This window comes from Chelmon rostratus, chromosome 1, assembly GCF_017976325.1.
Source record: "Chelmon rostratus isolate fCheRos1 chromosome 1, fCheRos1.pri, whole genome shotgun sequence".
NCBI classification, from domain to species: domain Eukaryota; kingdom Metazoa; phylum Chordata; class Actinopteri; order Chaetodontiformes; family Chaetodontidae; genus Chelmon; species Chelmon rostratus.
The window spans coordinates 22,363,041-22,390,790 of record NC_055658.1 but is presented as its reverse complement, the minus strand read 5'-3'; the positions used below and the strand labels follow the sequence as shown (position 1 = coordinate 22,390,790).

The 27,750-nt window shown below is 44.9% G+C and overlaps 2 protein-coding genes across 2 annotated transcripts in view; both read left to right on the top strand.

Annotated features, from left to right (window-relative positions):
- Window positions 1–3,995, top strand: part of hcn4 (hyperpolarization activated cyclic nucleotide-gated potassium channel 4) — a 61,822-nt gene extending 57,827 nt beyond the window's left edge. The window contains exon 8 of the mRNA XM_041938206.1: window positions 1,684–3,995. Coding sequence (XP_041794140.1) covers window positions 1,684–3,995 — 2,312 coding nt within the window. The remainder of the gene's footprint in view (window positions 1–1,683) is intronic.
- Window positions 3,996–23,351: 19,356 nt separating this feature from the next.
- On the top strand, window positions 23,352–26,696 carry LOC121610064 (trans-1,2-dihydrobenzene-1,2-diol dehydrogenase-like). Its single transcript, XM_041941979.1, has 7 exons — window positions 23,352–23,441; window positions 23,563–23,674; window positions 23,775–23,938; window positions 24,747–24,999; window positions 25,683–25,807; window positions 26,008–26,158; window positions 26,571–26,696. The coding sequence occupies exons 1-7, from the start codon at window positions 23,352–23,354 to the stop codon at window positions 26,678–26,680; spliced, it is 1,005 nt and encodes a 334-aa protein (XP_041797913.1). The 3' UTR covers window positions 26,681–26,696.
- Window positions 26,697–27,750: the final 1,054 nt, after the last annotated feature.

Below are 27,750 nucleotides of genomic sequence, written 5' to 3'. Positions count from 1 at the left end.
GAACACGATGGCCTAAACGGAAACGTTTGCTGTGCACTTTTAATATTTTCTGACTGCATTACTGGGCTAGCAGAGGATCGCTGCATCTCTCTTACTCTCTGCTTTTATTTACTCATGAGTGTGGCAATGCTGACACTGATAGGAAAAACACAAATATTTCAAACCAGAGCCAAAGCTCTGAGACAAAACTTTAAGGCTGTAAAAAATGTTCACACACAATGATTGAAATTACTTTCAAATCCGTCTGCATATAAACATGCAGATAGAGCTCCGGTTTTGAAATTCCTGCGTGACTTCTGTTACACATACAATTGATATTCTCTCCATATCCATCACTGTTCCCAGGCTCAGTCTGTGCAGATGAAAAATTCACAATGAAAGGCACGCCTGTATCATCACTCAGCCATCGCTGCGTGCTCTGTTTTATCCTCAGCTATGTTTAGAATGGAAGATAGAGAAATTGCTTTAGGGGGTCTCTTTGTAGAAAATGGCTGCTTTGAAAAGATGTGGTGGGCTGATAGTGATGCTTCTGTGAGATGGTCTCTGGCGTATGTCCTTTCTCCTGGGCTTGATGCTCATGTACACCCTTCCTCCCTAATAAAGTCATTCACACAGCAATGATCCACAAATTAATTACTGCCTTGATGGACTTTGCACAATCTGATTGGAGGTGTGCCGGTGATAAAGGGTCAGGTGGTGCGGGGGTCGGGCTGGATGTAGATACAATACCTCGATGTAGCACCTCTGCTAATCTGCCAGCAGTCATAACAGAAAATGGAGAGATTGATCTGGGCCTAATTGAATCTACAATATCTTCCGATTTTACAGCCTTTTGTTAGTACCAAATTGAAAATGGCTCATGTGAATTAACCCTGTCACAGCTAGAGCAACCATTCAACAATGACTAATGGACTTTGCGGTCAGATGTACACACATTTCTCTATTAGGTTGGGTCAGCAGCTAGTATGCCGGTCATAGTGACGCAACTCCAGCTTGTCTCTTTGACCTTGTGGACAGCTCACAGGGACTTCAGAGTACATGTGTTCCTAGGGTGTTGTTATTGTTATAGTTTTTTATGACTTTACTACATTATTACTTTTTTTCTGTGTCAGGAGATGGCTTAACCCACAGACCTTGAAGCATTTGGCATGACCTATTATCTCAGTGCAGCTCACTCTCTTTCCCAGGCTGAACCTGCACCTTGTGGTACCATGTTTTCTTGATGTTTTGTCCCTGTTACCTAGGGAATCACAGTAGAAGCTAGTCAAACATACACCACCTACACCTTAGGCTGTCATGCATCCTGAGCGTCTGTCTCTGGGTAGTTATCTCCCACCTATTTTTTTCTGTTTTTCTTATTCTGTGCTCTTTTATGCTTTGTCTTTGCCCTTCTGCTCCATCTCCCTGTCTTGTTCTTAAATCTCTTTGCCCTCTTTTTCCCCACTTGTGATTTTAGGTACACATTTTTTTCCTCATTTGCTCCCTTTACAGCTGTTTTTTTGGTAGCGTTTTCTATTCGAAAAGTTGTTGGAAAATAGGGTGGTTACTCGAGTACACCCAAATGTCAACCTGATTCCAACTGCCTACAAGATTTATGCTCAGCATCCTTTCATCTCTATTTTCTCTCACCTGTCCCTCTCTACGTGTCTGTTTATGTGTTTGTGTGTGCATGTGCTTTTACAGGAAAGAAAAACTCAATCCTGCAACACAAGGTACAACACGACCTCAGCTCGGGTGTACTCAACTACCAGGAGAATGAGATTATCCAGCAGATTGTGCAACACGACAGGGACATGGCCCACTGCGCCCACCTCATGCAGAACATCCCACCCCAGACGCCTCCCTCACCTACTCCTGTCATCTGGGCCCCCCTTATCCAGGCCCCTCTCCAGGCAGCAGCTGCCACCACCTCAGTAGCCATTGCCCTGACACACCATCCCCACCTTCCACCAACTCTCTTCAGGCCTCCAGTTTCTGTTCTAGGATCCCTAAAGGACCCTTCCAGCCGACTTAAGAAGTTCCACACATTTGTTCCCTCATCCACAGCACCCGGCTCTGCTGGGGACTCTCCCTCTAGCACACCCTCTAAACTGCGCACTGGGGTGGACATGCCATTGCTGGCCTCTTTTCGGGCCCAGCATATGACATCAGGTACAGGAGCAACCAGCTCTAGTAAACAGGCCTCAGGTAGCGAAGGCCAGCGTGGACCTAGTGGGACAGGGTCTGGGTCCAATGGAGGAGGGGCCTCTGCCTTCCCCTTCGGACCATTCTCTTCCTCTGGTTCACCCTCATCTAGTATGGCCCAGCTACACCCACAACCACAACATCAACAACCCTTTCGCTCCAGCACCCCACCTCTTTCGAACCTCTTCCACCAGGGATCAACAGGTGGAAGCACAGGGTCAGGAATAAGCGGAGGGGCAGTTGGAGCCTGTGGTGGTGCTACAGGGTGGTCTTCAGGTGGAGCCGTCGGAGGGTCTGTAGAAGGAGCCACTGGAGGAGACACCGCTTGGGCTGGAGAGGACTTTACAACAGGAACGACTGAATTGACTTCTGGGGGTCACTTTGGGTTGGGAGGAGCTACTGGTGGATCAGTAGGAGAGATCTCAGGGGAATCAATGGGAGGGATATCTGAAGGATCAATGGGTGCTGCTTGTGGCAGGTTAGCAGGTGGGGCATCAGGTGTGTCAGTGGGGGGCATTGCCCGTGGGCCAATAGGAGATGCAGCCAGAAGATCAATGAAAGGGACTTCAAGAGGATCGGTGGGAAGAGCTTCTGGGGGATCAGTGGGAGGGGCTTCTGGAGAATCATTGGTAGTGACGACCACTGGAGGATCACTAGGGAGGGCTTCTGGTGCATTAGTGGGAGTGGTTTCCGGGGGATTGACAGTGGGGGCCTCTGGGGGACCACTTGGAGGAGTTTCTGGTGATCCAATGGTATTGAATCCAGGAGGATCGCTGGGAAGGCCTTCTGTTGGGTCAACAACTAGCCATATAGGAGGAGGTTCGAGTGTGCCAGGTGGAGGGATGATTGGAGGACATATTGGCAGAGCAGCAGGAGGGGCAATAGGGAGCCATATAGGAGGGTCTACAGCTTGTCCTGTAGGAGGGACTTCTGGTGGAATTACAGCTGGACTTATTATCTCTTCCCGTTGTCAGAGCCCTATATCTACCGGCTCGTCCAGCCCAATGCCTGGTCAGCTTCTCCATAGCCAGCCACCACCCAAGCCTCCACAAGTGGCTCCTTTGCAACAGTTTGCTGGTGGAGGCAGGACTACCAGTGGCTTAAATCTCTTTCATTCCCCTCCACAAGGTTCCCCATCCTCGAGCAGAGGACAGCACAGCCAGCAGCCTGCTGAGGGCTCCCCATCTTCCCTCAGCCATTTTAGCCTGGCAGGCCTCCAGTCTGGCTTCGTGCCTCACCAGATGTCCCTGGAGAGGTCTGCCCTGGCCTCCCTGGCACAGTATGGTTCAGCAAACGCCTCCCCCTGCCTTACCCCCGTGGCACCCAGCCCTACTATTCAAAGCCCAGTGGCAGGCAGGACTTTTCACTACAGCGACCCGTCCAGTGCCACAGGATCCCACAGTTCTCTACTCATGCCTCAGTCTTCTCTCCCTTCACAGCTTCCCAGCCAGCCACACCCAACAGGGAGAGATTCTCCACTGGGCCGCTTTTCCGAGGACCTAAAGCTTTTATCCAGCTCGCACCCATCTCTGCCCCAGGAGGTGGCCCAGGCCTTGGGCCACCATACTCCTCGCTCCTCTGTGGAAACTGGATATCACCCCTCACCCTTTTCCTCACCCACTCTTGTGCCCAAACCCTGTAGCTCAGTGCCAGGGCGCATGACTCCTCCAATCCAGGTGTCTCCAGGGCACCCTCACCAGACTCAGTCCCCTGGGGCCTCCCCGGCCTTTTCTCAACGGAGGGCGTCTGCTGCCTATTCATCAGATCTAGAACCTCAAACTGTCCGCTCTAAACTCCCTTCCAATTTGTGAGGATTGATCACACCCTCCTGTGCTCCTCCAAACTGAAACACACACACAAACTATCTCCATGTGTGGCATTTTTTTCTTTCTGTCCTCAGACTTCACTGTGTTCCACCTCTCATGATTACCAAGATCTTAAATTTACTGTGATTTAAAAGACACTTTACCGGGTAACTCGGAGCTCTAGAATACTCTATATTTGTTTTATGCTTTCTCCTCTTTTTTCAGTCATACATACTGTATATAGATAGAGATATATTTAAATGATAAGTTAATCAAGGGACTAGGAGGGTGTGAAAAATGATCTCCAATTAAAGGACTGTCATTTTCTTTATTTCTATAACTATGCCAAATTCATCTGGTGATGTTTGGGAAGACAATTCAATGGACTACACAATAATACTCTTTTTCAGCAGGAACCTATGCACTAATACCTGCATGTATAAAGGCTTTTTGTGTGTTTCAAAAAAAAAATTTACATTTTTAGCTAAAACAACATGCTTCAAGGCTGACAGGCTGACTCTTGTACCATCTCATACAGGATCACATATTGTTGATCCTTAAACGGATCTATTAGATTGTACTTATTTATCCTCTGTATAAACTTTTCAAAACCTTATGCGAGATGGAGAAGAGATTTTAGGAAACCAAAAAAACTTTTCCTGTGGGGTAATAATTCACCTCCTCTTGGCCCGTCAATCCTTATTTTATACCACTTTATCCTAATAATACTGTTTTCTGAGGCAGGGGGAGAAGGGTTGAGCGAGCTACCCTCCATCTCAATATTGAGACATAACAGTATGTGAGCGACTGACTTTCTGCAGAGTCCTCAACCATGTCCTTACAAGCTCACTTTGTCTTCCAAGCTCATGCCGCTATTGTGTAGAAAGCATGTGTTGTTTTTCTTCCTGACTGTGTGCAACTGTTAATGTGTGAGTGTTAGCGAGAATAATGTGTGATTCAGTGGAGCAGTCAGATGCAAGGCAAGACTTTTCCCTGGACTGATCAAAATGAGGTTTGCCTTTTTTTCCACACAAAAACTAGGTTTTCCATTCACCACAGCTTGTGTGTTGCATTGTGTAGCACTCAGACCATAAAAAATAGTCAAATATATAATAGCCCCAAACCTTTCAGTCACTGAGCAAATACAGTGCACACATGCTGACATATCCGAAAAGTGCTGGAAATGGAAATATGCCACTTGATTTGTGCATTTCTTCTTCTGCTGCAGCTGCTATGTGGTCAACATAGACATGTTTCCCCATTGAAGTTTGAGATGTTGAATGTATGTACATTTGTTGTTGCTCAAAGTAAGTACTGTAGCTATGGTAGATGCACCGAATGGTGGTTAAGAGACTGTTCCATAAGTAAAAATGTCATTGGTTCAATATCTTTGACACTTGGACATTTTCATCAGCAGTAATTTTTTGCCAAAGTATCCTTTAGCAAGACACGGAGCCAATACCTACTAAATTGTTGTAAGGCAATCTGGATATATGAGTCAGTAAGCTGCCTGAAACAGCCCACTCTTTACTGCACATTCTCCATGAAGTATTTCTGTACTGCTGCGCTGCTTCTCTAACTCTGACAGAAATTGCTTTCTATTGGCACATCAAGGTGCAGGAAAGACTTCATTATGACAGTATGACCATTTTAAAATATGCCGCAAATTATTCAAAGATGCTGCAGGTATATCTGAATTCATATCATATACACAACATACAGTGCATGGAGCAAATCTAGATTGTTGTTTGCAATCAAAATCAAAGATGAGACTAGGTCAATTTTATATGCGTATTCATTCAGGCGCTGTCAGCGAGCCTTACAGTGGTCAACAAAACTGAATACACGGTAGAGGAAGGTATCACTAAACTAAAGACAGACCCGGGTTCCACTCAGACAGCTGAGTCCCTAACTCAGTCACAGCACTCAGCCACAGCGGCCTAATTTAACAAGACATGTCTGCAATCCCTTGACCCTCGTCGGCTATCATGGACTCACACACAGAGGTGCACAGTGACCATGCTCTCCCCTCATTACAGTTCCCAGAAGTCCCTGTAATGAGGTATAGCAATACACATGACATGACACACAGCTGAACGAGTACACATTTACAGACATGCGCACAAACTCAAGTGCAAACAATGACTGCTCCTGGCAAAAATCAGAAATATTAAACAATCATATGTTTCATCCATAACATTTGATGTTGTTCAAAATACCCTCGACTGCATTTGCTGGAAGCAAATCTGCGACCAATTTATTTTTCACTATTGCACGCAGATCGGCTAAGCCAGTTTATGTAGCCAGTACAGTTTTTAGCACTATGATTAGGGATTTAATGTATGATATTTGTTGGAGACATTAATACATACACTGTAAGCATAGAAAGACTTAATAATGTTCAGATATAAACATGAATTAATATAGAGTTTACATCTTTATTATGTTTCATCCGTTTTAAAAAACATTCAGGTTATTTGATCACAAGCAACTTGCTCAAAGTGGAAATGGTTACACTTGTACAACACTATATCCTTAGCCTTGTAAGATATTGGGGCATCATTAAACAACAACACCATCAACATAAAAATGATGTATTTTCTTCTTTTTGTTTGGATAACTGGTCGTCAAATCTAGGTATCCTTATGTGATGTCAATATTGGTACAGTACAAAAAAGAAACTATTTTGCAATAGTATTGTATTTGGTAAAATGTCAGCAAATATTGGGCAATCAGTCTCAATGATCCAATGCAACACAACCGACAAGCATTATTGCATTTTGCAAGTACACGCAAAACCAACCGCTGTTTGCAATGTGTTTGTTATAAGTGGCAATCTCCGGGACTGGAAAATGAAGCTAGCGCAGAAGTGCTAAACCCTGCTCTTCCTCTAATGGCTACTTGAGGCTGTCTCAATCCCCATAGACCTCCATATTAAAATTTCTGACTTTACAGCAGAAATAAACATGTTTACAGCCTGGAAAACAACAACACGATTTCTGCTCTCTAGAGTTAATTTTCCTAGTTTTATTAGTTTTATATAACTCACTAATTTAAATTATATTAAGGTTTAAAGTAATGCATAATTATGGGCATGGCCACTTTGAGTGACAACTAACCACTAGGTTTCAGCAACTAGGCTTCATTCGGTCCACTTCAGCTCCACCTCTTTGGCCATTTTTTTTCTTTATATGAAATGTAGAATATTGATAGCTGACAGTGAACTGCATTGTAGGAAGCCCAGGGCTCTTTAGTCCACCATCCAGGGGGGCAAAGGGCTGGGAGGGGCAGAGCTCTGTGACAAAAAATAAACACATAAAACAGTTTCACCTCTGGAATACTGATTGTCTACACACAGTGTAGGCATTTAAACCTTGGCCCTCCTGTAATCTGCTAGCCTTGCACTGCACAAAAGCATACAGACTGCTGTGCCTCGCACAGTCCCATTTTTCCTCGCAATATGACCTTATTAGGGTGTGAAGTTGGAGAGCAGGTTGAAGCTGGTCGGCGAGACAAAGGTGTAGATGTGAGGAAACATTAATGCACTGAGGGAATGATGTGGTCGGACTTTCATCCACGGGGGGAGACAGGTAGACAGGCACCCAATGGGGTACTCATGCTGGTGGGGTGCTTGTTTCTCTGGGACTTGCAGCATGTCGCCCCCTTCGTCATGATTGTTCCTGAGCCCTAGTGGATATTTGTCAGCGTGGTATTGATTGGAAGGATGCGAGGTAAAGCTGTGAGTGTAGCTATGTAGCCAGCAGCTACTGTTTGGGTGTGTGTGTGCTTCCCATGCTGCCTGGCAAGGTCGATGGCTGGAGCCGGACACTGTTGGAGGAGGGTGGGGCAGGGAGGCACAGGTCATAGCTTACGGAGAGATAGACATTGGACAGGGATTGATTAGTTGGCCTGAACTTAGTCTGGTCCATCATGACACATAAGTGGTTTAGGGAAGGGTTGGGTGGGCGCACAGTGTATAAGCTGAATCTGTCAGTGTCAGTTAGAGAGCAGACACAATCTGCATCTGTTTCATCTTGGCCAGCGTCTTTGCAAAATCTCCTATCATGGACTTTTTATGCAAGAAAATTGCTGATTTTTATGAAATAAAGAAAAGCAGTTTTTGATTGATGACCATGCGGCTTTGAAATTATGTCATGGAAATTAAAAAGGGTTTGATAATAATTTTCTCACCTCACAGAAGATCATGTAATCCTACATTCCAAGTAAAGACATGAAAATAGCCGAAATTAGACGAACAAGATTTTCACCTGACAGCAGTGTTTATTCTTCAAGGGGATTTGCTATTTCCATCCTCCTAGACTATTTGCTGCAGCCACATCTGTAGCATAATGTAGTATAGAGGCGGTGTTTTTTAGAGGAATCAGCTGGGAATTAGATAAGGAGGCTTTGAAACTTTGTGTCTTTTGAGAAAAGCGAATAAAGAAAAACAACTGTGACTCACTCGCTCATACAGGAAACTGTTTTCATTATGTTTCCATGTGTCACACATCTAAACATGAGAAGAAAACGGCCGTACGCAACAGAGGGAGCAGCAGGGAAGAGCAGCTGAAGAATCACAACGGCTGCCACCGTTGTGTCCAAACACTCCAGGCTACTATAGTCACTCATTGGTATGAATTAGTTGCTCTGTTAACTAATCTAATCTAGGTCGGAGCTAGTCTTGAGAATGAGACCTGTAAAGCCTGAGGCCATACCTGGCTGTGGCCCTGCTGTTGGCCCTCAGTAGTTGTGCAGCAGCCAGCAGGTTTGCAAACTGCTTCAGTGCAACCCCCATCCCACCATCCCAGAGCTTTGGTGGAGCTCAACATGCCACCTCTGTACCATTTCCAAGTCATGGTTGTTGCTGTAACGCATCATTCTCAGATTCTGTTTGGTGCATTTCCAATTTCGCTGCCTAATCTTAGCCTCCCTCTCCCTTTGTGCTGCCCTGCTCGCCCATGAATATGGGTTGGTGAATCAGCGATGCACGCTAATGAAATCATTTGCTGTGATTGAGGATTAGATGTAGCAGCAGCGGAATCGAACCTGCAATTTCTCGAGGGAGAAAAAGGCACGTGTGTTTTTCCGAGGCCCTCGTTATTCATTCATGACCACAAATTCCTCCTACCCTTCAACAAGCGCTCAATTTATTTCCTACATAAGCACCAGAATCAGGTGTTCCGTATGACAGTGTACCTCAGAGTGATTGGATATGATATGAAGATTGCCATGTGTAGTGAAAAGTTCTGTTTATCGTAGCGTCTAATACAACTGACCTCTTTTGCTGTCGCTCCAGTGAGATGGAATAACACGACAGTAATGTTATTTTGACCACGAAGTGGGCTGTTGGGCAATGTAACCTGAACATGACCCAGTTTAAGGATACCATGCAACAGTGGGAAGCACATAAATTCACTCTGAGTCTATATCACTGAAAGATCCTTTAGGGTGACGGCACTGTACCGCTGACTGACAGGAGTCTCTCTTTTAGCTGTCATTATAGCCATCAGTTCATCTCGCTTTACAGCTCGTTCATATTTAACATTTAACTTGGTTCTGTCAGCTAACAATCATGCAAATTAGATGCTCAGATTTGGCTCTGAAAATACATGGTTTCATATGTTTCTGTACTGGTTGCAGCTGATCAGATCAAATCCTGTGTTGAAGCCAAAGGTGAGGCTGCTCTTCACTGGATTAGTGTGTGTGGGAGGGGTAACGGAGAGGTCACGATCATACTACATTTGGAGAGATGAGGGTTTACATAAAAACAATCCTGCTTCTCCAAGCTGTCTTTCATTTGCCGAAGTATGTACTATAATTCCACTTAATCTGATGTTGGGAACATAATGTCTACAAGGCACTTACTTATACAGATTTATATATTTCCATAGGACCTATTTATATTTCTGTATTTATTTTAGACTCTCTTAATAAGCGATGTCATCACCATAACAGATAATGATAAGCAATGTTCACCAAACTGTGTGTATGTACAGAGTTCATAACATGTCCATGATTTTTAAGGAAACATGTCATTTGCGTTATATAATCTCTCTACTTTGATGCGGCGCAGGAGTGGGACATTTTCGCCACATGATGCTACAGACCAAGACTTTCTACCTGAAGGCTCAACCTTTTTGTTTCATGAAGGCAGTGACTGGTTCAACACTTCTTATGAGGACACACGACCTTTTGGGGAGGACAGTATTTTGACCGCTTTGCTATTGATCAATGGATATCTATTTTTTCTGCATTTAACACGGGAACTATGGGAAAAAGCAATAAGGGAACTGTACAGGTATGGTGTGACTGGATGTGTACCTGCAGGACATTGCGCTGACCCACACGACAACCACACACACGGTAGCAGTGGCTCGTAGTTTGTGTGGCGGTGAAAGGAGTGAGGCAAAAACTGCATTGTCGATAAGCACACATACTGGATGAAATAAAACGATATAGAATAAAATATAAGGAACACCTGCCTGGAGTGTTTTTTTTTTTCCTCTGTTCACATGCTGCATGCTCTCAATTGCGCTTCACAGAGTGTGGTGCAATATGCTCACCTCTTTAGGCCATTCTGACACTCTTTTTATTCTTTTTTTGGCGACCTGTGCGTGCAGCTGGGTGCAAGAAATGGGCAATTTGTGAGGTTACTCATTATTTTTTCCCTCCATCTTGTGAGAGGTGTCAATAAGCGAAAGTCTTGCACGCACACACTTCCACACATTCACAAAGAGCGGTCAAGAGACAGGTGAAGCTCCTCAGAATGCTGGAAATGTTGGCAGACTGTAAAAAGGAGGACAGTCAGTGTCTGCCCCTGTGAGCACTCAGCCATCTGCTTCATTAGAATTCCCCCTTGAGGTAACCTTCCCTTCTCCAAGAGGAACTCATTGAAAGTGAAGGGCTTTGTTTTAGATTGTCTATTGTAATTACACATTATTCTCCTCCTCTGATGCCTGCCTGCTGAGAGGAGAGGAGCTGGCTTACGGCCGCCCGCTCGGCATCTGAAGGCGACAAAAAAAAAACCAGGCGGGATCGTGCTGTAAACGGCGCATGGCCGCCTCTGCCACGTGAGCCCCTTGTATGCTGCCTCTGTGTTGTTTTGTGCAGTGGGCCAGATCAGGGAGGTCATGGTGACATCCTCATGGCTGAGGTGGCTGTCTCTCTGCTGCCATAGAGGGACAACCAGCACTAATGCCTTCCTCTGCAGCATCTGGGATAATCTGCTCTCGTTCTCCTTGGGTCAAACTCAACAGTAATTAATCCTACCATTACCCTGCGGGCCTCGGGGTTAAAGCGCTGTATATGCATGTGTCTCAAGTTTTTCCTCTTTTTCCAGATAGCCACTTTCAACTCCACACTGGTGCTGGAGCAGGGAGAGAGCATCCACATAAATTAAAATGTTTTAATAGTGACTTTTGAGAGGGACATGGGGATTTAGGTGGATTTCAGTCGGCCAGAGGGATGAAACTTGAGTGTCCTGAAAGTTTAAGATCTGTACAAAGCAATAGTGGATCTAAAGTAGAGTTGTTGTATAAATTTGGTACATAAAAACTGCCATTATCTTAGTATCAACTTCCTCTTTTTTGCTTTTCCCCTGTCTCACAGAGCTGTGATATTCTTAAGCTTGTTTTTAAGGAAAATGCTTTTACTCCTTCCATATCTTCTCACGCTCGTAGCATGCAGGCCTGGCACTATATTTTTTGGCAGCCCAGGGCCCAGAGCACTCAAAAACACACACAGTAACTACAGCACATCCGTATTAGTGCTTTTTTTCCCTCTAAAACCCTGCCGTCAAAGCCTTTTGACATCTGCCAGTTTGTTCGCAAATATTGTCCAAATGCCAACTTTGCAATGCTCCAGCTTTTGATGCGCATGGCTGAAAGTTTTCTTTTTGTGTCAGTGTGTATGCGTGTGTCCATGCACGTGGGTCTCTGTATTTGTGTATGTGTTTGTGTGTGTGTGCCTCTTGGGATTAAGTTCGTGAAAGCATACGCATGGATAACATCAGAAAGATGGCCACAGGTTGCCAACCTGATGTCCCCACTCTGCCTCTTGCTCTGCCAACCCCCCCCCCCCACCCCCTCCTCCCAAAAAGCCCTGGTCCTCTGCTCACTCCGTCCCTCCCTTGCTGAAAAATCATGATGGTCAGAAATGGGCCATATGTGCCCTACTTAGAGGTAGAGGAAAGTGCTGACAAAACTGAGTGAGTTAGTATTAGAAATAAAAGTTGATAACGTGACCTTATGGACCAGGCTAATAGTTCCCACCAATATGGGAGGACATGTGAAATGTGACTAGCCCAGTGGTGAATGTATGCCTGTCAAATTGGATTTCCTCGCGTAATCCATTATTAACTTATGGACTATTATGACACTCTATTTTCCAGTGGTGCAAAGTAACCAAGTACATTTGCTCACGTACTATGCTTAAATACAATTTTGCACTTGGGTAACACTTATCGTATCTGACAGCAATTACAACTTCTTCTGTGAAAACATGATTTATATTGCTAAAATCTAATGAACACTTATATATGTATATATACTGTGTGTACATTTTGTTGATAATACCTCTATACTTTTACTTAAGTTGCATTTTAGGGCTTTTATTTGTAATTGAGTGTCCATCCTGTTTCCTACTGTTCTTACACTATAAGACCATTGAAATTCTATCACATAATATCCACTCTTTTTTTAACCTTTTCACGTCATTCTCGTGTCATCGGGTGTCAAAGTCTTAGGGAGACAGACATTGATGTGACGATGCGCCGCCTTGAGCTGTGACCCCACTGTGATATGTCAACACAAGAACTAGCAGCTCAAGTTGTCACCCTGCCATCTGCTAACGGTCCGTCCTAAATGTCCGTTTCTAAGCACAGCCCATCTCCCTCCAGTCAAACCCTCCGAGGCTGATACAGTTAGCGGCCTATTTCTGACTAGGGAGGCTTAAATCTGTCTTGCAATGCTCATAAAATGTTTAAATACTGTTTATTGAATCTGTCCTTCAGATTGAATTGCTGAGATTAATTCCAAAATGTGGTATCAGGCATTTCCAAAATATGACCCCTACTCTGCTTAACTGATTGCAGTATTCCAGTGGATATTTTGGGGATTTTAATTTAAAAGAGAGTGATGTTTAGCGCTGGTCTTTGAAATGCTCAACAGTAAGCTGATGTAGTTTTCTCTCCACAACAAGCATTGCATTTTGCAGAGGAACCAAATGCATTTCAATATATTAACATGTTATATAGTTCGGTGGATGATTCCTGCATATTTCATAAAGCCTCTCTCTCTTCTAAAAATAATAATACAAAAAGAAACCCAGAGGAACTCATTTGAAAGAGAGGAAAATACCATTTTCTTATTTTTAGCAATTATAATCCTCCATGACTGGTGATCCCTGAAACATCATCCTCCTCCATTCCCTCCTCCTCCTTCCCCCCAGTGAGAGCTGAGGGGGGAAAAGATCTCCCTTCCTCACAGCCCTCTGCCCGCCTTGGCTGCGAAGCCGGCACATCTCTCACCATACACCATTGCTTGCTTTTCACAGGGTGAGGGTAAACTGTAGAGAGCAGAAGGCCCAACCCCCCCGCAAGCCTGCAGCCTCTGTTCCCTGTTTATCATATTAGCCCATGCCCTTGAGCATTTTGCAGCCAGACTCATCCTTTGAACTAAGGAGAGAAAGCAGACCAGGGCGGCCATACCATAAATCATGTGGGTTTAAATTCTGACAGTAAATGGTCTTGTACTAAACCATCGCCAGGCTTCAGAATGCAGCGACTTGATTGGCTCTTTTGGTAGGTTTGTGTTCCTGCCATGGCTCATCTTCCAGCCTTGGGAGAGTTCAGGAAAACACAGTCCTTTATCATTTTCTCTCTGGCGATGAAAACTAAATAAATACTAGCAGCACAATATGTTTCGTGATAAAATCATGTCGATGTGAGAGTCTGCCATGAAGAGCTGGGGGGATCAAATTATCTTCCAGCATATGCATCTAGAAAGGCTTAATTACACCAGCGCAGGACTAGCTATTGTTCAGAATAATTAAGATCGTTTGAGCACCATTACTGACTCCCATAGTCATAATTTTGCAGAGGAGCCAGTCTGTTGAGCCGAATAGGAGCAGTTTGGGAGTCAGCCAGCCAATACACTGAATGTCACACTAGCCCTGCTCACCTCAACACTTCACCTGCAAATGAAGGTCTAGGCTGCTGGTGGGAGGGAGGGGAGAAAGCGCAGCCCATTCATGTGAAGGATCCCCTTAAAATGTGACTGGAATCCACGACATGAGCGGGCTGGAGTCTTTATCACTCGAAAACAAACAAACAAGCGATCAGACTTTCCTGCGGTGGCCATCGTACACTCTGATGCATGCCCCAAATTTATAAACAAAATGTTCCTCATCGCCCAGGTACCAGATGGAACGCACATGGCAAAAGAGTCAAAGCCAACATTGTGATCATCCTCCTTATGTCAAGTGGCCTGTACTGTTATGTCATATAGCCCAGGAGAGCTGTTACATATACCAGCACTGAGTGAAAACAGAATCAGCTGTGACTGTTAGACCTTACAATGGAAGCCTGACAGCCCTCTCGCTGATTTTTTTTTTATTATCATGGAACATAAAAATGCCACGTCCCTCACTGCCTCTGGAGCGCTTAAGATTCAGGAATAGATCTCACCATAAGGCTTAAAGGACTTATGGTGAGATCTATCAGCAGCATATTCACAAAGAGGAGGAGGTGAGGAAGGGGTGAGGCAGAGGAGACGAGAGAAGGAGAGGTGGACGAAAAGGGAGACCTCAAGCGACATTAATTAGGTTTAACTCAACGGCCAGCTGGTCTAAATTATGAAACCTGTGTGTATTGATTGACATTCCTCTGCGACCAGGTCTGGCCATCTTTTGGCTGCCGATGCAAAGGGCGCTTGGAAGTGATTTCTGCGCTTTTGCCAACTTCAGAAAGAATCAAGTCACATACTGCTTTAGGAGATGTGCAGATCATTCAGGCATTTGGCGATGCTGCCATCCTCTCCCTCTGCCCGTCAGCGCTGCAAAGTTGTGCCATTTATGTCAGTCTCTTGACAACAGAGACAGCCACATATGTAAAAAACTGACATGTGACTGGCTGAGGAACACGCTAAACGGGCTACATTCGTCTAAAATAAAAAGTGCAACAAATCCATGCCTGCTAAAACCGTTGTCTGACCTCTCTAGGCACAAAAAGGTTAAACCTGCAGACGTACATAAGATACATGCAGTGAAGAAGAGCAGAGCGTAGCTGTTCTGTGTGCCAAAAAAATCGATTTAAACACTGGTTTCACCAGGCAGACAGGTAACATCAGAGGGATCACAGAGGTGCCTGTGAAGACATAACCCGCTGCCTTTTATCAGATTAGAATTAACTTTTGACTTTTCCCCTAACGTCTGAGTACTGAATGAATAAGTGTGTTGAGAGGAGACCGGGGAAACGTCGCGGTTGTGGCTAAAATTACTACAATGTCAAGGTTAGGGAATGATCCTGAACTAAAGAAGCAGTGAAAAGAAGCCATTGTTGACTGTCAGTAGGAAATGTGGAAAGTCTCCTGTCCATCGTTTTGTTGCCTCTGACCTCCTCCCTCTGTTAACTTGGCTGTATAACAATATCACATATGACAAGAGTAATAATTCCTGCGGCCACTTGAAGGCTTTGTCGCTTGAATGTAAACGTACAGTATGTTGTTTGTCCTACCTGTCTGTATCATTACCGACCATCTATGAGGCAGGTTTCACAGAGGCTATAGAGTCTTTACATAACATGAAGGAAGCAGATGCTAATTTGTGTAAAGGATGACTCACTTTCATTAGCAGAAGTGGATCCTCCTGAGCTGTTGTACCTTTGATGTTTCCTCAGGTGTTTCACAGGGAATCACTTTTATTTGCAAAATGTGCAAGATTTTTATTGCATGTAATTGTGTGTGTGTGTGTGCGTAACCACATAACTCACAGCTATGGATACAATAGACTGTTACAGTACGGTGCCAACTTCCCCAGAGAAAAAACAACAAGAAGGCGGAGTGGGGGAAATTGTATGGTGTGTGTGCATGTGTGTGTGTGTGTGCTTGTGCGTGTGCCTGTTGACCGTGTCTATGAGTGTGTATGAGTGTATGTCAGTATGTGCAAATGTGTGCGTTTTGTGTGTGATAAGAGGGATAGAAGAGGGGGTGAAGGAGAGACCCCAGAGCAGAGATAGTGGAGGAAGGAGGTGGAGGATGTGGGAGGGTTGTGCATGGATGAGGGAAAGTCCTGTGAGGTGATGGCCGAGCGACAGAGTGTGTCTGTGGTCGGGGTGAGAGTACTGTAGGTGTGTGTGTTTGTGTGCTTCTGAGAAATGTGAGGAAGAGGCCAACAGACATGTGTTTTTGAGTGTGTGTCAATTACGAAGAAATTTAGATTGATAACATGCCGCTTTCTGCTGTGATGATTAGAAGAGTCACCAGTGTTTGTTGTTTGCCTTGTTGGCCTGTTGTTGCCGTCCTATTTCCTGTTTGCTCAACTGACTGTTCACTAAACCCCACCCACAAACAGCTATTGTCCAATCGTGCCTCAGCAACCATGACCAGCCTTTTTTACCTATTGTTGCCGTCCTATTTCCTGCTTGCCCAACTAGACCCCACCCCCGAACAGCTCTTGTCCAATTAAAGCATAGCAACCAAAACCAGGCAGGGAAAGTTGAAGTAATGTGCATGAGGCTTATCTGCTAGCACATAAGATTAAATTGTTAGCATGTCCAGCTAGCTTGTGCCTTGTACTAACCTAGCTGAATTAAACCTTATGTTAAAAAAGGTCCAGTTCATACTGTCCATGCGCGTCCAGGAATGAAAAGCTTTATTAATCTTGGTTGTTTGTATTCCTCTCAAAGTGCAGCAGATTCTGGCCGATTGTATTGTCTGAACAGTAGCTGCTGTGAATGTGATAGCGCTCTGACGCTGCTGTCAACTCAGAAAATATGGTAACAAATGACAAGACTGACCATGAAAGCTGGTTTAATTCTTTCATTTATTTATTCCAGGGTCCAGAGTTTCACACTTAGCCTCCTTCAGGAGAAATTGTGCTTGCGTTGTGAGATTGTGTGACTAACTGGCTGTATCCAATCAGCGTGTGGAGTGACTGCGGTGAAATGTCTAAAACCACATGGAGGGAGTTGCTGAACGAATTCAATAATTCCCACATAAGACAGAGCTTGCACTCAAAGAGATCCCAGCAAGGTGAAATCCACTTCCTAATCCTCTGCCAAAAAGTCAGCTGGAAAAAAAAAGAAAATTGGTTTTTCCCTGGTTTTTATGTTGGTCGGCAGTTAGTAGGCTCTGGAGCTCCAGAGAGGATCCCGTGCTGTCTCTCTCTGGCCTCCCCCACTGACACTTCCTCCTCCCTTCACCTCCCTCCAAAGCCCTAAATCACTTTGACTGTGGACAAGCATCCAGTTAATAAACCTAACAGCCAGCATGGAAGTGCTAGCGTTGCTGATGTGCGCATGTGTCTGTGAGAGAAGGCCAGAGTAACCTCTTTCCTGTACACATAAAAAAGTCTTTAGGAAGGAAAAAAAACCACCTATCTGCTACTAATAGCAGCTTCTAGTGATACGTCCATCCACCATACTTTCCAGAGCCATCTTTAAACTTCACAACCTTCAGTATGAAATCATCCTGCCGTGGCCACGCGCAGGAACGACTGTATAGTGTATGTGGGAAAACATTTCTCAGTGATTGCATTTAACAGAGCTCCAAAACACTGAAGACATGATTCATTATCTGTGGCGCGGAGATGATGAGGCGTCGAAGCCAAAGCCGAATTTAGGTATGGACGTTCTGTGCTGTGTCACGGTTGAGAGGCTGGGTCACACGGTTTGATATGCAGGTGCACAGAAGCACAGGGTTTCCTGCAGCAAGCAGGCAGCTCTCTTGTCAGAGGTGTACCGAGGCATGACACGTAAAGACACACACACACACACACACACACACACACACGCTCCCGTCTCCCCTCTCGGCAGCCATCCGCCACAGGACGACTGATAAAAATATCACAAGCCCTATCAGGCAATTAAACGGGGAGACGCAGCAGCCGAGTGTGTTGGCTGCTTAATGGCTTCAGCCCCCCCGCAGAGGAGCCAGTGTGACTGGCCAACGGGGGGGATACAGACCACTGATGGAGTGGGAAATCAAAAGGTGGGTGAAGCAGCTGCATTGGTCTCAGTGAGCAGTTTTTCTGTCATGTAGTGGAGGAAGGGTGCTCAGAGAGGTCTTACCCCGTACTGAGGGAAAGTTTCCACTGAGGAAAAAAGGATAAAACTGTGAATTTATATTAGAAATTATAATACAGATAAATTGTTATTTACACACATTCGCAAATTAGTAAGCTTATTAATGGTTCATTAATTATTTGGTTATGTATTAGTTATCAGTAATAAACCATTAATGAGGAGAACATTTGGTTTGCCAGCTTGTGAAAAAACCTTTTGGCTGGTGCTCTTCCTCGAAACCTTCTTTGTATTTTTAGCCTCTTTGCAGTTCTTTACAAAAGTAAATATATTATTAATAGTTAATAAGTCATTTATCAACGCCTTAAAGATTTGTGATATTCTATTAATAAGAACAACTCTGGCTGTCTTTTTTAGCTTCTCCATTGGATGATTTGACTAACTAACTGCTGCAGAGCACACGGACCAAATTCGACTGCTACACTACTACACGACAGCTACAGACTTTCTGACCTATAAAACGATACATTAATTAATTACAACTCATGAACCCCTTATAAACAATGCCTGCATTCTATTCTTTTATCCTGCTCTTGGAACTATTATATCTACATATGACATTCCTACTTTCATCTCTCACAATATTAATGAAGAGTTTCGGGCATTGGCTGCTGAGATTGATGGAAAGATGGGTAAATGGAGCCTCTTGCACAGAGCTGTTCCATGAATGTTAGCAGGCATCTGCCCTCGAGCAAACCACTCAGTCGTCGCTGCCTATGGTGCTGCTGCTCCATGCCCAACAGTCTAATGGTCTTGGACAACTTTAGAACAGTTACGCTTCATTTTATTATCACTTCAAGGAAAAGCCTTGTAATCTGAGATCGGGGGGCTCACGCCTCAGCTGTGTTTCTTGTGCATGTAGATGTCGTGCCCCCAATGCTGCTTCACCTTAGGACATGATGGATCCACACCCCAGTGAACATTCCTCAAACTAAAAGGACATTATCAGCTGGGTGATAGAGGTCGATATCTGCCCCATGTCTCGGCTCCTGGCATGTCTACCACTCTCACCCCAGCAAGGCGCACTGTGATGGACTCCCTATCGCCTCACACAATCACAGCCAGCCGATACAAGGCGGCACCAGTGTGGACTTGGATAGAGACGCAACTTCTTTTTGGTTTTGTGTGTGTGTGTGTGTGTGTGTGTGTGTGTGTGTGTGAGAGAGAGAGAGAGAGAGAGATACAGTAAGAAAAAAGAGAAAGGGAGTGACCGTGTTTGTCCCATGTTGCCCAGATTCAGGCTGCTGTTAATGGAGACAGATAGTTCTTACTCCAGTGGAACAACAGCACTGATAGACTCGACTCCTTGTTTAGCACTCAAACGAAATAAACATTCACCACAGGGGCAAAACCTCCTCTCAAAGGGCTTTATTTCTTGGTCGGAAAAACCTCTTTCAGCTCTATTATACGTAAACATTGCAGAGCACATTAGTAACCATGAAAACCAACCTTGGTAAACCCATTCCTCTTGTTTTTCTTCCTGCAGCTTTGGTCCAGAGTGATAACTGGTAACTTACTTTGTAGAAATAAAATAATAATAATAATAACAAAAAAGTGTTACATCAAAGTAAATGTAGCTTAAAATGTGTTTGCAGCTTGTTGGTTTGCAGATGTGAGGATTAGGTCACATTGCTCAGGGACATTTGAGTTGCAGTTCGTAGCAGTGACTGCTAGCTTATTCTTAACTGTGTTATGAACAGCGCAAAACTTGGACCTCCAACAGGCAACCAAGCATCCGGGACAATACTGGCTAGAATAAGACTATCAATAATACAATAACCAGCCTGCTGACATGTTGTCTAATGTGTCTCCCCCGTCCACTTGCATGAGCGCAGAGAACACACTTCGCCATGGCAAAATGTGGGTATGGTCGGCAAAAACCGCGAACGCACATGGAGAGCAGGTCGAAACGAAGAACTTGAGGTAATTGCTGTACGTGTGGCTGTATTCACTCTACATCCTGCTCCCCTCCCCATCAGCACTAACATCCAGATGAAGGGCTGCTAAGTCAGCTCTGATCCAGCCTGCTCCTGCTCCACAGCTCAGCCTCCCAGTGTGTGTGTGCTGCAGACAAAGATAGGACTCTCAAAGGGCCGGCACAATGCTGGGCGGCTCAAAGGCTCCCATTTCTGCTTGCTCCTCTCAGTCTCCCTCTATCACACTTTTTCTAATAGAAAAAAAAAAGAAAATAACCCGGCCCACACATCAGAACATGCTGTAGCATTGACAAAATGACTTATTACTCCTCGCTGCACACTTCCCTCTCCCTCCCTGGATTCATCAAGCTCCCAACCTCCCCTCAAAATGGCTGGCACCTCCTGGCGCTCGTCTAGCCCGTCACCCTTCCTCTGCAGTGACCTTGAGACAGAGATAAAGGAGCGATGGTGCTCCCGTAATTGCTGCAATACAGTTACTCTCCCCCCACAAAAAAATAAAAAATACACAGCAGCAAGATGGCTCTCACTGGAGGAGAGGGGGGCTCTGCATATCCACATCAATCAAAATAGGATTTGGGTGCCTCTCTGGTCCTTTTTATTTCCCATTAACTTAAAGTTGCTGATGAAATATGGGGCTGTTAAATGGTAACTGGGGTGGCAGAGCAATCTTCAATGATTATGTTGAATTCAAGAAGACAAACAGCAACATCAATGGCTTTTTTTTCCCAAATAACATCATGCTAACTTTCCAAGCATCCTACCACCTCACGAGTGTAGAATGTTTGGGTTGTAACCTTCTTGTATGCCGCTCCAAAAAATGTTTTTTACAAGTATTGGCATGCACGGTGAGAGAATTTGGGTTTGGAGGCTTGATTGTCACACGGGTGCATTGCCATTGTCAATGACACAGGGGGCCAGAGACAGCAAGACGTACAGATGAAATGACGTGACAATGTGTGAAACACAACTGTCTGCTGCGATCAACCACCTTCACAGGCAAAATTATCCACCCCCACTAAGGAGACTGTTGTGACCGGTCACATGACCTATCAGATGCCATTCTTCCATGTCCTGGTTGAATGGGGACGCAGACAAGAGATGATGCATGAATTCTTAATCTAATAAAGACAGTGAGAAGTAATAGGAGTGGAAGGAAATCGTCCTGGACATGCTGAATTAATGAGGCGCTGGCTTCCTTCCGCATGCCAGGTTTCTGAATGACTCGGCTCATCAATGTTCACTTTCTGGAGCCGTCTTTACCGTCCTGTTCCATTCCTGAGCCGGTTCAGAAACCCAGGCCCCCAAACTCCACCCTGTGATATCCGCCGATCGCTATGCAGCCTTGTTCTCCTCATGACCTTGAGCTTGTGCAGGGGAGGGCGGCTTTCAGCTGGAAATTTGTTTGAGTTTTCAGTCTCCACTGAAAAGTAAGCGTCCATGGCTCAGCTGAGGGTGAGAGCAGTGGGGTCCCAGTGCGCGGCTGTCAGGCGACCCTGTCCAAATCCTGTCCAAAACACCCTTCCCTGACCACCTGAGCCTCCACGCTGTGTGCCCGTCTGCTGGCAGTCGAGTCAGGCAGCACAGAACCAATTCATTGCTTCACACCAATTCTAGAAATCTAGCTGCATTTGCCCTGTCAGGTTACACCTCCCCCCTCACACTTCTACCTCTTTCCTAACACCTGTGGTGATGTCACCGTGTCGCCCTGCCGGAGAAATGCTGCTGTGTCCTTTCCCCCAAAAAAATGAAAAAAAAAAAAGAGTAAGAATTACTGGAGGAAGAGTTGGGCATTCCCATGGCAACCAGGTCCTGTGGTATAGGCAGGGGTATCAAGCCAAGCCCAATGCCATTTGCATACAAATTGCCCAGCTGGCACCTTGTTGTTATGACAACGGCACACAGCTCCCAGAATTCATTTGGAAGTGAAATACAAAAGGAAAGCAGCCAGTGAGGAGAGTCATTGATAAAATTCCTTTCCTCTTATAATGAAGACCTTGCTGACACTGGCACTATGTTCTCATGTAAACCCAATCATCATATAGTACCTGCAGGAAATGAGAAAAAGAAACTCATGTACTATATAAAATATTCACTCCATGCAGCTCAAATTAATTGTAATTATTTAATATTAAATTCTATTCTATGTTTTATAGCCATAGAATATGTCTAAAATTGGTGTTTTTTTCTTTTAAAACAAGAAAAAAGCAATAAGTTCTACATGACCTCTGGCAGATACTTTCCAAAGTGCATCTGTTTTCTTCTTGGTTCACCTGATTTTGTATACCTTTATGTAATTCCTGACAATGAGCCATGCCGAATCCTCAGAGCTGGAGAGAGAAAGTGAACTCTGACAACACAGTGTCCTCTACTGGCAGCATGTGGCAGGAAGTTTACACAACCGCCTATCTGGCTAAACGGATAATATTTAGCTCAAGGGCAAGTGAGCTGATGCTTTTCCATAGTCATCCTGGCTCAGCTTACTGGCCAGTTAAATTGCCCTGCTGTGGACTCCATGAGCCTTCTGTGAACCCAGCATATCTATTTATCCCAGCAACCCCCACAAGACTCTGGTTTAATCATTGGCTTCTGTGGGCCTCTCAAATCATCGCAGGCTAATCAGTGCCTTTCTCGGTAGGAAACTAAGCAGCGCCCGGTCCCAGTACTTGACCTGTACTGCTGTGGGAGAGTGCTGATCCATGGGCAAGGTGAGCCTTCGCCCTGTACACATTAAACTCTGCATTTTTTTTCACTTGGTTGTGTTAATGATGAGAGCCCCACTAATGGTGCTGTTACAGATTGTTAGACACAACTGGTACAAACCACTTCAGCCTGGATTGAAAGGCCTGTGTCAGCATCAACACAACAACACCGCGGTGTGAGTGTGTGTTTATTTGTGTGTGTTGCACCCTCTACCTCAGGGTGGGAGCAGAAGGAAGGTGACACATCCTGCCTCCCCAGCATATAAATGCAGGAGCCCTCTTGCTGAAAGTGCCGCTGGCTCTAAAGCGTGACAGTTTAGTACGTTTCTTCCCCCAACGTGCAACCTCTCCCAAGGTCACAACTCGCCAGCAGCTCAGATCTTTACTGAAGCACCAACCTGCTCATTTGTCACTTACCATCCAGTTCAACATGGCAACCCGATGGGGAATCTGTGGTGCGGGGAAGATCAGCCATGACTTCAGCGTGGCCATGAAGACGCTGCCTCCTGGAGACCACCAGGTACTCTATCCAAACAAGCTCACTACATCTTGATTGTCCCACTGGGTGACTCCCTTGCACTGAACAGAGCTGCTGACAGAGCGACACAGTGACAAATGTGTGTGTGTTTTTCTCCTACCAGATAGCAGCCATTGCATCGAGGAGCTTGGTGCGTGCCAAAGAGTTTGCCAAGAAGCACGGTATTCCTAAGGCTTACGGCAGCTACGAGGAGCTGGCCAGAGACCCAGACGTTGGTGAGTTAAGAGCTGCGAGGGGTCTGGCTGCATGGGCAGAGATAATGGCGTGTAGGGGTTACCGTTTGATGCTGAGCCTGGAACATGTGTGTCCTCACAGACATTGTGTACCTGGGAGTGCTGCACACAGAGCACTGGCGAGTTGGCCTGCTGTTCCTTGAGGCTGGGAAGAACATGTTGTGCGAGAAACCTTTTGCTATGAACTCCGGACAGGTGAAAGACCTTGTCGCTGCAGCCAAGAAAAACAATGTCTTCCTGATGGAGGTAAGCTTGAAGGGATACAGTTATTCATGTAGACCTTTGCCGAGGGGCCACTCGCTGGCAGTAGGGGTCATCGCAAAATCAAAGATCAAGGTGTGCTTAGAGGTGAAAACTGGAAGGTAATAATCTTAACGCACATTCATCTTCCTCTTTTGTGTCTTAGGAAATGCAAATTCAGAATTCAGAATTGCAAACAGGTGCAAACAGGTAGCCGTACTAACACCTCTAAGGCTCACTGATGTTACATCTCAGTGATGACAAAACCCAGAGAAGTTACTGCTGCCGGCCAAGAAATAGTCTTACCCCCATAAATTTACACTTTTTTGCAACAAACAAGATTTCACATGTTGATTAGCAAGCTTTAGAGCTGCAGGTTGATAACTTTTGTTACCTTCAGAAAGAACAAGGCTAGCTGTTTTCCCCCCATTTCTAGTCAATATACTAAGCTAAGCTAACCAGCTGCTGGTTGTGTATTTACCGTACAAACATGAGAAACTTATCGAATCAATCTTCTACGTATGTTTAAGTTTGCATTTTAGGTCATTGCAGTGCCATGAGTGCAGACATTTGAAGCTCAGAAGAGTCATGTAAGAGGCAAAACTTTGAATGTCCTGGGAATATTGATATTATTAATGACTCATGGTGCAGGAAAACATCTTGTCATGTCATGTTTGACCAGCACCTCAGCTGAAGTATTCATGGGAGGTGGAGGAGTGGAGAACTGTGGTAATAAACTGCTGCTCAGATGAAGCTCCAGTGTAGACTGTTTACTGTTGCAGTGGTGCTAGGTTGCCTGTTCTGTCCCTCTCAGGCCATCTGGTCCCGCTGTTTCCCCGTGCACGCTGAGGTGCGCAGGCTGCTGGCAGAGGAGGCGGTGGGGGAGCTGAAGCTGGTCAAGGCCTACTTTGGCTCCCCTCAGCTCCACATCCCCCGCTCGGTGGAGAAGGAGCTGGGTGGTGGCGCGCTGCTGGACATCGGCGTGTACTGCCTGCAGTTTGTGCTGATGGTGTTCAACGGAGAGAGGCCAGAGTCCATCCAGGCCACAGGGGTGCTTCTTGACTCAGGTATGATTCAGCATACAGGTCATGCAGTAGAGAGGTGGCATGTAGATCAGTATCAAAGACCACACAGCATGAGCCCGCGATCGCAAACTGACCATTGAAACGGCTCACCATAAACAAAAGAAGAAAATAAGAATCCCGAGTGTGACACAACGAAACTCAGACAGAAAAGCACTTTTTTTATGAACTGTCCAGAATGTAAACACCTCAGGGAAGAATTCTTCACACAGAAAATCCCAGACTTATCTTTAAAATGTCAGACTAATCCAAATCCCTCCGGGGAATACAGTAATACAGTAAAAGTGGCAGGGAAATATGTAGCTGCATGTCTTACAGGAAGATATCCTTCAATGTAAAACCATCTGCATGTAATGAGCCTTTTCTTATGTGTTACTTGCCTTTATGTAGCCTATTTAACAATTTAATGAATATATGACAGAAAATTCACTGTGCATTCATGTGACCTTCCTTCTTTCTTTATCAAAAAGTCATGCCAATATGGCTGAATAGAACTGAACTGACTTTACCTAATAGAACTGAGCTGATAAAAAACTGACCTGAAGTGAACTGGATTGAATGGAACTTGAAAGTGAATTTAACTGATATCAAAAGCAGTTTTGCTAGCAGTCAGTCATTCATTTGCTGCTCAGCGGTGTAACAATGATGGGTTTTTTTATGTTTGGCAGGAGTGGATGAGTCAGTGGTCGTGGTGATGAAGTTCTCCAGGAACAGGATGGCCTTCTGTGCCTTTTCAATCGCTGCCCGACTTCCAAACGATGCCGTCATCAGCGGCACCAAGGGCTCCATTAAAGTATGCCATGCTAGTCTTGTACAGGAACATTTGACTTAATTAAGAAATGATTGAGACATGCAGAAACTGAGTTGACTGCTAATTACTTTCACATTTAGTTAAACTGAGGTTTTCAGACAAAGATCCATGCCCACTGCATTTGATGATTTACGAGCAGAGTGATTGGATTAACAGAAGTGCATTTCCTCTTCGCCCTGCAGGTTCTGGGCCCCATGCACTGCCCCACCACTCTCGTGGTGAACGACAAGGAGACGGAGTACCCTCTGCCTGAACCCTGCCTCCCTCTCAATTTCACCAACAGCACCGGGCTTCGGTATGAGGCGGAGGAAGTGAGGCAATGCCTGCTTAAAGGTAGGTCGTGATAAAAGGGAGGTTGTGTATTTGTCCTCAAAGAGATGGAATTGTTTGAAGAGCCTAAACCGCTGTTTCAAAGGTGAGGTGAGTTTTAAAGAAAGACCGCAATTCAGTGAAACGGTTGCTTTCCCTAAGCCCCTCGTGAGAATTTCGAGGAATACTCGCACATGGATCCCCTCATCAGATTGATTCAGAATCAATGCTGCTATCACTCCTTGGAATGTCCTCTAGCTTATACAATGCTGCACTCCTTTTGGCTTTGCCTCCTATATTAATTTACATAATCGTCATCCCTGCTTTGACATAATTCATGCTGCATTGTGAATATGTGCATAATTTAACTGTGGCTATGAACAGACAGTCTTTTCAGTCAGTCTGATTTTCCCATTAAACTCCTCTTCATCCACAGGACTTAAGGAGAGCCCACGGATGCCTCTGGCAGACTCTGTCTTACTGACAGAGATCATGGATGAAATCAGGAAGCAGGTGGGAGTTGCCTTCAGCCAGGACAGCCAGTGACATCGCTCCAAAGCCGGGGCTGTTTCACCTGAACTAAACCTACTCAGATGGAACAGAGGGAGCTGCTGGAGGCGGGCTCTGGTTCTTTGGTTTAAGCAGATCTCTCATGGCGCTGTATGACAAAGCCTGAGCAGACGCAGTGTGACTGAGGCAACTGCGACTCGGATAACACAGTGAGCCGCCAATGAATTAAAGATACAATCTGCAAATTATTGGGACATGAAATCTTTGGTACGTTTATCACTGTTTGATTTCAGTATTTAATTTTTTTAAATCTTATACACCCATCAGAGCCCCAAGCATTGTCATTCTACCCCAGAGTCACCATGTAAACACCTTGTAGGTCCGAGGAACACAGTACATGACAGACACTTGAAACAAAATGTGGTTGAAAACATTATTTTTAACCAGACAAATCACAATATAAACAAACAGAGCAACCATGTGGAACCATCCTGTAATCAAGTCCTGGGCCTTTAAAGACAAACACAGCTGTCACTGTGAGGTGTGTGATTGATGAATCCAATAAAGGACTGATTGCGAGAGCCTTGTTTCATTCCAAACATCATCCGCCGGAGAGGACGAGAGACTTCCAGTGGCACATTTGAATCAAAGTGTTCTGTCATGTCTGACCCCTGCAGCCGCGTGCGAATAGATTCATGTTCTCTGGACAAAAATAGGTGGCTCTGTCTGCTTCTCAAGGTTAGGACAGAGAACGGCCTTTATGAGTCAGCAAACAGCGGGGCTCATTTCATACTTGTTCTCAACCTTTTGGGCTTGTAGGACTCCGAAAAAACTGGAGGATGTCTCGTTCACATGGGACGCAGTCAGGGAATGCAAAGTGACACATTTGGATGCAGTAACATTATTTTGCCCACTGTTTTGCTTGTTTAATGAGTAATACTAAAATATTTATTCAAAAAGAAAAAAAACAAAGATTTGGGAGGAAAATTATAAACAATTACATACTTACTTCTCTCTATGCATTTTTCTGTGCCACAACTATAATAATAATTATTATTATTGGGAATACTACTATTACTTATTCTACTTACTACTACTACTACTAC